Source organism: Chlamydotis macqueenii, chromosome 3, assembly GCF_036417535.1.
Source record: "Chlamydotis macqueenii isolate bChlMac1 chromosome 3, bChlMac1.mat, whole genome shotgun sequence".
In the NCBI taxonomy this organism is placed as follows: Eukaryota; Metazoa; Chordata; class Aves; order Otidiformes; family Otididae; genus Chlamydotis; species Chlamydotis macqueenii.
The window spans coordinates 70,820,291-70,831,422 of NC_141558.1; the positions used below are offsets into that span (position 1 = coordinate 70,820,291).

At 45.9% G+C, this 11,132-nt stretch overlaps 1 protein-coding gene across 1 annotated transcript in view; it reads right to left on the bottom strand.

The window, feature by feature from the left end:
* The window catches only part of ALK (ALK receptor tyrosine kinase), a 329,041-nt gene extending 318,961 nt beyond the window's left edge, over window positions 1-10,080 (bottom strand). Inside the window, exon 1 of the mRNA XM_086744455.1 lies at window positions 9,507-10,080. Coding sequence (XP_086600581.1) covers window positions 9,507-10,080 — 574 coding nt within the window. The remainder of the gene's footprint in view (window positions 1-9,506) is intronic.
* Window positions 10,081-11,132: the final 1,052 nt, after the last annotated feature.

The following is an 11,132-nucleotide window of genomic DNA, read 5'->3' on the forward strand; positions in this document are numbered from 1 at the left end:
TTGGCTACACAGCAAATACTAATCATCACATAGATACCTCAGTGCCTTGTCAAGCGAGGAGAGATTTTTAAGGTTGACCACAGTCCTTTAAAAACAAAGGGAAGCAGGTTCTGACTTAAGTGCCAACTCTCAAAGCCAGCCCTGACCAGATTCACTCTCAACTTCCATAACACACCCGTTTTGCGAAGCAACCATTAAATTTGGAAGCTTTATGGAATAAGACATTTTTTAAACGTAAAAAGTACACCAAGGAAATCATGCAGAAGGGTAATAGGAAATACGTGCAGGGGGACCTATTCTGAATTGTCTACACATAGATAAGGCACAGAATTCTCTTCCTTAAAGATTTTATTAACCTTTTGCTGATGGAAGGAGATTACTGATTGAGAGCTAGATGAGGTCAGTGCAGCAATTATATTTCAAATCCTCTTCAAACAAGGCCCTTGTACAATGTAAGAAAAAAGTTGACAAAATGAATTGTTACTTAAACTGAGTCTTTTAGAAGAATAATTAACCTATAATAACTGTGCTGGCCTCGTCTCCAGGCCTGAAAAGTAATCCTTTCTAATTAGTTTCAAGTTTCATTAGCATCAATAATGAAACGTCCCTCAGAAATACCCATTGCATCATGCTCCCTAATGCTGACATACACTGTCCTACAAACGGAAAGGCCACAGGGCAATTTCTGAAGATAGGGAGAGGCTTGACAGATCACAGATGCTCCCAAAAAGAATTAAAAACAAATACAAAAAATTCCAAAAAAAATTGTAAGAAGTGTGGAATGTCACAAAACCAGATCTGTTTGAAAGACAAGTGTCGCAAACACAGAGTGGAGCAGAGAAGACTCAAAGGTGGTTCTGCCAATCACAGCTGCAGTATTTCCAGTGACTTACCAAGCCTCTCAACTCTAATTTCTTGTTCTTTCTTGGCCTTTTGGCTGAAGCAGAAACACATCACTATTTAGTATATTCTATATAAGAAAATTGTATTCAGCACTTGCAGTCTAACATAATCAAATAATGCTTTTTCCATCCCTGGCTTCTATGATCTCTCTGTAAAATAGATATAATAACGCTTAGCATTGTCACCAGGGTGATAAGGCTTAAAATACTTTGAGAATCTAACATGAAAGAAGCTATAAAAAGCCCAGACATTCTGATGTATCCGAGATAGCCTGTTACTTAACGGGCCAGTAGAAACAGCAAGCGAATGCCAATGTACAAGTTGTAATTAGAAGTCTGCTGCAACTGGCAGAGCTCTGAAGGATTACCAGATATTTCTAATAGGTTAAGTCACAGATATTCAGCTGCACATCACAGGCACTACAGCGACTACAGTCAGAAGAACCATGCAAGCTTTCAAAACTGAGCTGGAAAGGAATCTTCAATGACACAGAAGTTCTAGAAAGAATATGACATACAGAAAAAGACCATTTCCAAGATGCCTACTGATGCCCATCATTGAATACATACATAGATAGACTGGCATTACCTCTTCCTAACAGACATCAAGAAATACATAGCACAAGAATCCATACGTGGCCATATCATACCGTACTCCCACCCTCACCACTCAGCATCCCTTTTCCCACCCACACTCATCACCAAGCCTTCTCTGCTCTTCACCTGATCACTTTACACAGAACCATCTCTCCCTTTGCCCAGCCTGTAACTCAGAGATAGCCACGGTTTTCTTTCATCACCAAATTTTTGAAGTTATAAGACCAGAGTGAGTTGCTTGTCAGTACGAAAACGGGGAGAAACTTGCAGATGGAACCTGCATCTCTTTCTTCACAGTGCACTGCTACAGGGGGAATCCCAGTCCAAAATGGATTCCGCATATGCCTTTGGTTTGGGCAGGAAAGGTAGTTCTGCCTTGACGTAAACATTGAACTACCACTGAAAGGCTTTTGAGATTTGCAAACTGAACTGAAGAGTTGCTAGGGACAAGTTATAAAGGGGATGCCCCTCATTTCTAGAAACATCTAGATGAAGAGCTCCTGCCTAGTATCTCCACTTTGCCATCTGTAATCCAGGAAGAAACAGCCAGGCCAGTGAAGTTTTACATCATCTCAAATCCTCAAAGCCTCTATTAATTTCTCATACCTTAAGTAAGAAACCATAAAAGACAAACCTTCTCCTGTGGTCTCCACAACTTTTTCCATTCCCAGGACAGCCAGCGCTCGGTCAGCTCGGCAGCCCCTGCTAGCCACCCACAGCCAACACCTGGAGCTCCTCACTGCAAATGGAGACAGTGCCCAGCTGCAGCTGCCAAATGCACCCCGGCCAGCTGGCCATAAGCAGAGCAACCACAGCCTAGCCTGCTCCCCCTCGTGGTTTGTGGGGCTATAAGTAACCCTGGCCAAAGTTCTGCAAAGTATTCAAAGAGCAAATCTGAATTTTACCATTTAGCTTCACAATAGGGTGGCATTGTAACAGTCAAAGGCACAGCTCATAATTTTTCCAAACCCAAAAAGTCAACCCTTTGTAACAACAAACAAAATTGATGCCATTTTTAAGTTTCATAAGTTTGGTGTCACTGAAGTGAAGGAAACAGCAGTCCTATGATTAGCATTACAGAGATGGGAATAAATCAATATGGTAGGCTGTTCAGGCTTTTCCCTTAGAGATCTCAGAGTTCAGATTCAACACTATTGTCTTTATTGAGGTTCTTAGGAAGTAAAAGTATGAGCAATCCGCAAAAAAAAATAACACCTACTACCAACAGAGTTCAAAAGCAGTCAAAACTACCCTCACTTTGCAAAGGCAGTATCTGCCACAAAGGGCAGTATTTCATGTCACACGACATAGCAATGGCAGAGCTGTGTATGTACGACCCCTCCTCTGAGCCCAGCTCCTCACGTGGTTCTCCCCTCCTCCCTGCTCACTCTGTGCCATAGCAACTCACCACAGACCCAGTAATGCAGGATAATTAAGTTGGAAGTCAAAGCAGAACTTGATTCTTGCAGCTACCCTTTGTAAAACCCTCAAGTTCTTTGGCGAAAGGAAAAATAAATGCAAAATATTAACCACTACATTGTTTTCACACCACGAGGATCACTTCACATTTGGTACCTGGTTTTCCATGCTTGATTTCATCTTTTTACAAGTTTACCATTTTCTTTACAATTCCTGTTGTTAGCAACCAGTCTGGAGTCTGCCTGTAGCAGGCCACCAGCTCTTTCTACTGGATACAGCTAAAACAATTAAACCACGGCATAGATCCTACGTGACTAACAAGGGAGGATGATTCTCCTTCACTGCAGCTGACGTAGTTTATAGCTTCTGAAAGCAGAGATATCTTAAGTCCTATCTGCGCTGTGGTAGGGAATTTCTGAGTAGCTGTGCTAAGCAGGATAGTGACAGCCATGAAGCTACTCAGCTGCCTCAGTTGTAAATCAAAATACTCATGTAAATTAGACTTCAGTCTCAAAATGTGTTTCTTGCTTAAATATTTAAACACATAAATAACCTCCAGCCATTTCAGCTTGTCATTTTAAGCTTTCTGACATTTATTGTTCACAAGAAAAGAAAGGTCAGACTTATCAAATCTGCATTTATGCTTCCATGACATTTTTCTTCAACCAAATTTTTCTGAATTAGAGAAGCAAGACAAATGTGGCACATTTCATAAAGGACCTTTCTCAGCTCAGCACTGTGGTTTCAGCAGCCCCACCAAGCTCAGAAGTGGCTCCTCAGGAAACAGCTGCTGTGGCTCAGCAGATAGAAGACGATTTGGAAAGCAGGCAACCTGAGTTGCTGTTTGCCGTCAGGTAGATCCCTTGTGCCAAAAAAGTAGATCTCCTAGTCTCAGTACTCTAGTTCTGGGTGGCCCAGGAGGACACTTTGGTATGATAATTAAAGACAGGAAATGTCCAGGCACAGCACTGGATTTGCTGCTGCTTGGGAAGAAAATCACAACTTGGGACTCCCAAAACACCGTCATCCCAAATGTATTAGCACTGATATATTGAAAAGGCTCACCTATTTGTGAAATTTGTAAGTGCTAAATGCTGCTAATCTCCCCTCAGTTTTTCCTACTTTTTTTTTTTTTTGGCTAATTAACAAACATTGTCACAAACACTGTCACAAGCACAGATTCTGTTTCCTATCATGTAAAGTTCATGTGAGATGTGCAGTGAACCAAATGACCACATTACAATTCAATCATATACTGCAAAACTGCCTTTGATTTTGAAGTATTTCACTGCATTTGTATAATAGAGCACTTAAGTCTCCCAGTGCACTTCTTTACTGTAGGTATTCATTCCCTAGTTTTAAGGATGGGGAAATAAAAGCACAGTAAGTTTAGAGAAAGTATATTTTTGAAATGTGTCATAAATGTTTATGCAAATAAAAAAAATAAACATAGTAAACTGAAACTTGTGCCCCTTTTGGTGTTTATGGATGTTTTACTGAACATGCTTATGAATAAGAACATTCATAAGAACAATGAGTAAACAAAATTAGCAGAAAACAAACTTAGAAAACATAAACACATTGTGTGTAATTCTGACTCCCATCAAAGAGCAGCAACACAGTGTAACTGGTCCAAGTAAAACCATGTGGAATAGTGATCACAGTATGTTTTCTGTGAACCACTTAAAGACTGCACATCATTTCTAACATTATCTGCCAAATAATTGCCAACAAATTTGCAAAGCCCTGAATTTTTGTGGTTAGCATGTAAATAGTGAACAAGGCACCTTTGGTCAAGAGAGTCATATGCAATGAGTTTCCTTTGTGCCAATGAAGCAGGTAAGTGACTCAGGCAGGACAGCAGCAGGACCAGGGATCATGCTGCTCACAAAGCCAAACAAACCCATCACTAGGCAATTGGTTTCCTCTTCAAGAGGCATTCATAGTTCAAGAAGAGGTACTGTGGACTTACTAAATCTACATTTCTGGAGAGCTGGAGTGACTGGAGGTCTAGAGGGAAGTGCTACAGACTAAATACTTTACACAGGTAGGGCTGGGAGGGATGCTCCCCAGCACACTTCGGATTTGCTGTGATTTAGCAACTGGTAATCAGCCTGCAGCACACTGGCACCCATGACGACCCAAGGGTAGAAAAGGAAGACCTCAGTTTGGACTAGTTCATGTCTAAACTTGAATGCAAATCAGGCCCGTCCTTAAGCTTTGCACTGGCAAAGCTGGCCCGATAGCCGAGGCAAAGCGCAAATCCCCAGCAGAAAGGAGTAAAGCCACTTGCACTGAAAGGAAAACCTTTCAAGAAGCCCTACTGCAATGCTTCAGTCTTACTCCCCAAGTTTTGCCACTAATTTATCAGAAGAGCAAGATCAGATCTCAGATGTCACATACAGGTGAGGATGAGAGGAAAAAAAGAGAGCAACTGGAAAGTTACTGAAGTCTTTTACCAGTTTTCTGCTCAGCGTGGCACAACTCCAAACTCTGTTCTTTGAAAGCCGAAAAACAAAAGCAAAAAAAAAAATAACAAAAGAAAAATACAGCTAAGGTACCCCTGAAATATGTGGAAAGAATCTTGCAGACTTTACTACAGTCAGATTTCAGCTTGGAGCTCTGATTTCCATTTACAAAATGTCCACTTGCAAAACCACATTCTCACCTGGTCTGAAGTTCTTCCTAACCTTTAGGCAAAGGGTTCCTTCCTGCAAATTAGTTCATGTGCATGGCAGCAGTACCATAAAGATGTACAGCCTAATTGCTTCAGCACTATAGTAGCACTGGTATGTAGTGAATGCAGATAGTTTCAGGGAGAATACATGTGGCAAGCCAATAAAATTGCAGATGAAAGCCGGAGTAGTATTTTGCCTAGCCAGAGGATGAAAAGTTATGCATTGCTATTTAAAAAAATATAATTGGAATGTTAAATCTATTTCATGAATGAAAGTACATTGACCTTTAGAGGGAGGAATGACTCATTTTCATCCCTGTATGCTCCTTTTTAACATACACTTCCCACCTTTGCACATATAAGTAGCAATTAGTTCTCATGGGAAGTTATTTTATGGCCATTTCAGCTTATTAAACTTGCTGAGTAAACTCACAAGAAACCTATTTAGCAATATTTGTGGCTCAGGTGCCCTACAGTGCGTGGACTGGTTACCTGTTACATTAACATGAAAAGATCCAAACACCAGTGCAAGGTTAGTTAGGATGCAAGGGCTCTGGATCACTATGGAGCCTGTGCATGTGTAAAGCACTCACCTTGGACTAACCCAAACTCGTGCCTCGCCACATCACATTACCTGCGGGACGGATTTGCCAAGAAGGCCCCCACAAGACCTCTGCACAACACCTGCTACCCTGTCTGATCTTAAAAGTCCAACAGCAGAGGATCAGTCACGCAAAGGGCAGTGAGTGCTGATGATCATACAGTTCTTTAACTGACAATCTCTATATTGAGACACTTTAGGATTTTTTTTTTTCCCAGAAAGCTCAAAAACCTGTCCAGAGAGTACATAGCTACAGACCCACTGGTTTTTGACACAAGACAGCAAATCTTACAAAACCAGAACTAAAACTGGTCAGGACTCTTCTGACAGAAAGGTTCCCTAGCTGTTCAGTTTCCCATGGCATTGTACTGGTTTTGATTAAACTCTTTTGGGATAGGTTTCCTTGGAGGTAGAGTGGAATTTCCAGTCAAAATCAAAGACAATGACAGCAAAGTCAACAACAACCTGGTAGTTGGGAGGATTGCCTGAAATACGGGAGATCTGCAGCACTGCAATCCTCTCTAAGCTCAGCACTCACTTCCTCTGCGTTTTTTGTTGTGTGTTTTTCCACAGAAATGTTTGAAATTAATTTGATTTTTGTCCCAGAGAAGCACTGCAGGAAGGAGAAAAAGCCAATATTAATTCTGGAAGCACTTTCAAGAGAGAAAAACTCTCTCTTACCCAATTTTGAAAAGGCCAAGCTGACACAGAAATGGTAGACAGGCTGGGGACCACAACTTCTCTAAATGGAAGCTTTTCCTTGCAGGATGTTCTGTTCCCACAAGAATGTGTTCGTGAGAGAAATCTGGCACTGAGATTATTTGCAGGAGAGCCCTGTAGAAGTTCCTGTGAACTTTATGGCTTGTCTGTTAAACAACAGCAGTCCAGTAAGGACATCTTTTACGAACTGTTAAGCAACACACTGAGACAAATTGCTTTATGTTTTGTGCAAATGTGCTGTTAAAAAGGGAAAATGGTTCACTCCGGTTAAATATGTTCGAGTTAATATCAGAGAGTGCAACAATTAAAGAGACTAAAGCATTATTTACAGGATTCTGTTGTCACCCTTATGGTCAATGGGAATTCAGCCCCTTGCAATTTTTTCTTATCCTAAAATATGATTAATTATCCATTCACATGGAACATAATTTGGCAAAAATAATTTAGCAAAGTAATTATATATTTTCCTGGGAAGTACTGCAACCTTGGGCATCTCCAGCAAAGGGGGGAGGAGAGAAAAAAAAAAAAAAAAAACGGAAAATAATAAAAGCTACATCAACATAACTGAAGCAGCTTTACATTGTTGATGGGAGGATTGTGTTGTTTGAAATCCATTTCAAATTAGCTTAAGCAATGAAGGAAAGGCTCACTTGCCTTAGGAAGGCTTTAGCTAAGCCCAGTACACATTAGCTGCAATGGTGTTAATAATTGCTGGAACCTACGCGCTTATGGGCTGGTGGATGCTGTTCATGCTGTTATCACTGTGTCAGCACATCCTGCTGTCAGCAGGGCTACACAGCACAAATTTAAACAGGGCAGTGACACACGGTGTTCACAGAGGCAGCACCTTCACAAAGGAGAAAGAATGGATTTTTAATGTTTTGAAAGAAATCCACATTACAAGTCCAGTGCAAAGGCATTAATGCTGAAAAAGCAGAGATGCTATTTCATAGTGACACAACTTACGCGTGTTAGCAAGCTTGGTGTAGAATTCAAGAAGAGACTAGGATTTTTACAGGAGATTATGAACAACTGCTAGGAAAAGTTATGACTGTGATGTAGGTAAATAAGGTCCATATTCCTTCCCTGTGCTCCTCCTTTTCCTGCATCTCCTATGACTGACTTTGCACGACTGTGTTGCAATAAGAACAGCAACAGAAAAAAAGAGATGATGGATTTTGATGGCTTTTTTTTTTTCTTCACTGCAATGTAGCAAGGTAAAACCTGCTGGAAGGTGGGGTGTGTTGGCCTCCCCAGCCACCTTGTGGTAGGCAGCACCTCTGCGTTATGCCTGCCAGAAGTGCCACAGGAAGAGCTAGCCCAGGTATCTCACTCCAGCTGCAAATCCAGCCTGCTCTGACCCTCTGCTATGATTTTCATTTCAGGCAGCAAAGGATGAGATGGGTTCAGTTTGTAGTTTTTCAGATCGCTGGCCCAGCGTTTCAGATTAGCATCAAAAATCAGTTGCTCCAACTTTGCATTCAAAGCCCAGCACTGACCTGTCTCACCTCTTGTGAATTTACTTAAGTATATTCCACGGTCCGTTAAATAGGTGGCTACTCAGGGACACACCATTGACTTCTACTCAGCTTCATAAAAGCTACCTGACTTAAACTCACTGTGACAAATTATTTGGCCCTGCAGTCCTCCAGGTATTACATTCCTTTAGTGGGAGAGCCTGAATCAGAGCTTGTTAAAGGCACAACGCACACATAGAATGGAAACCTCTCTTCAACCCTGGCCCAAAGCAGAGTCTTGATTTCAAGCAACACAGCCACCCCATACCCTGACTGCAAATCCCTGCTGTCCAGAACCAAAATTTTAAGCCAGGTTCTCCCTTCACAGAAGTACCAGTGCTAGATGACCCTCCTCAGATGTGCAACTTCTTGTCGCACCGCGGCTGATACAGTGCCATTTGCCCAGGATCCTCTGTGGTTGTAAAAGGGACAGAAACTAACTCCATTCTAGATACACGAAGCTCGGAGGAAAGCCTGCTTCTTGCAGGTTTGTCTGTCAGCCATTACCTTAAGTGTTTAAAGAAGAGTAATAACGTTGACACCAAGAGCCCGTAGCATTAACGCACAAATTTGGTGGTCAGCCCCAGCTTCGGGAATGTTTGTGCTGCTACCTGAAATCAGCCTGCGCATAACCTTGGAATCACTTGCAGCACTTTGAGAAGGCTTCCCGTTTTGAGGCGACGGTTTTTTTTTAAGTTTCAAAGAACCTGTATCTTGCCGTTCTTCGACTAACGACACTTCAACCTTCGGGTCTCGCTTGCGGCTCTCTGGCACGAACGAACTCTCGGCGTTTTATAAGAGTCCCCCAGCGCTTTCCAAACCGTCCTCCTGGCCCCGCAAAAACCTCTGAATGCGTTTCGCCCCGGGAAAGCGCAGCCCTTCGGGACAAGCTGTCAGGGGAAGCAGCGAGCTGCCCAGGGGGAGCCGCGCTGCCCGCACCCGCCGGGCCGGCAGCGAGCGGGGTTGCAGCCGCGTCCCGTGGGGTCCGGGGGCTCCGCGCCCGCGAGTGGGGTGATGGAGGGGGAGTGCTGGGCGGGGGGAGCTCCGCGCCCGGCATGCAACGCAGGGCTCACCTGCCGCGGAGACGTGGAAGAGGAGGCGAGGGCGGGCGGCGCGGATGGCGGCCGAGAGCCCCCGCTGGCTGCCCGGGAAGGCACCGCGGCGCTCGGGCATCAGCCGCACCCGCAGCCGTCCGTCGCCGGCGCGGAGCCACCAGGCGAAGAGCTCGGTGAGGTTGAACTCCAGCTGCGCCCCGCCGCCGCAGCCCTCCCGCAGGGTGCCCTCGCCCACCTCCAGCACCAGCTGCTTGGCGCGCCGCAGCAGCAGCGCCGGCCGCCGCCCGGCCGCGGAGGGCCCGGCGGGGCGCGGGGGGGGGCCGGGCGGCGGGGGCCGCGGCAGCCCCCCGCGGGCGGCGGCGAGCAGGGGCCCGCAGTCCAGCCGCAGCCGGCACCGCGCCGCGCCGCGCCCCGGCGGCCCCAGCACCAGCTCCCGCACGTAGGTGCGAAACAGCGAGGGCACGACGAAGTCCACCGCCAGGCTCCTCCGCTGCAGCCGCGAGAGGCCGGGGCTCTCCCGGGACCCCGCGGCCAGGCTGAGGGCGAGGCAGGCGGCGGCCAGAAGGCGGGCGGGCAGCCTGACCCACGCCATCTCCCGCCCGGCGGCCACGGAGCGGCGCCGGGGAGCGCGGTGCGGGGCCGGGCGGCGGCGGGGTCCGGTCCGAGGAGAGCGGGGCTGCCGGCGCCGATCCTGTCCGCTCGGAGCCGCCGCTGCGCGGGCTTTGCCGGCTCCAACTACCCGCCACAACGCGGGCATTACCCGGCGAGCGCTGACATCACGCCCCAGCCCGCCCGCCAGCAGCCAATGCCGTCCCCGGCAGCCGTCATTATGCAAATGTGCCGGGGGCGGGGCGGGGCGGGGCGAAGGGGGGCGAGTTCATTGAGGAAAAAAAAATGGGCCGGCGGCCCCCGGTAGCCCCGCTCGCCCGCGCTTGGGGGTGCATGGTGCCCGGGCTGAGTCTGGGGGAGCGGCCGCCGGCGCTGTAGGAAGGGCAGGGCTGGGGCCGCCCCTCCGCACCGGCCCCCGCGCCCGGCCGCCCCCCGTGTGTGGCGAGGGGCTGCGGGGTACCGCTCCCCGCCTCTTCTCTCTCTTCGCTGTCTCTCTGCGCAGGCAATGATGGAGAGAGCTGTTCGGTTTTCTCCCTTCCTTTCCTTCCCTCTCTCTTCCCATGCTCCCTTTTCCTTCCCTTTCTTCTTTCCTTCCCTTCCTTTCCTTCCTGGCTTCCTTCGTTACCTACTTAAAGGCTGACGTCCCCAGAACAACCCTGGATGTCTTTCCTCCGTAGGGGGGAAAAAAAAAAAAAGAGTGAGAAGTAGAGGGGGGAGAATCTCAGAGCCTAAGTCATTCTAAAAAACTGAACAAAATTAGTCATTTCAGAATGAAAACAACAGCCCTAAGAAAGTTTCATGCAACAATTTCCCCCTTTTTACCTTTAATAAATACAGTATAATTACTGTAATTACATTAGTGCTATGCCTTAGGATAGCTAATCATAACTCATTCATATTTCTGGAAGTTGCCTATATGAATTAATGACTTATTATTATCTCTTTAGTTTGGTACTTAATGCATGTGTATTTTTATAATCCAGGTACTTTAACTATATAATCATTAGAGTGCAATTATTCTGTCATGCGGTTATT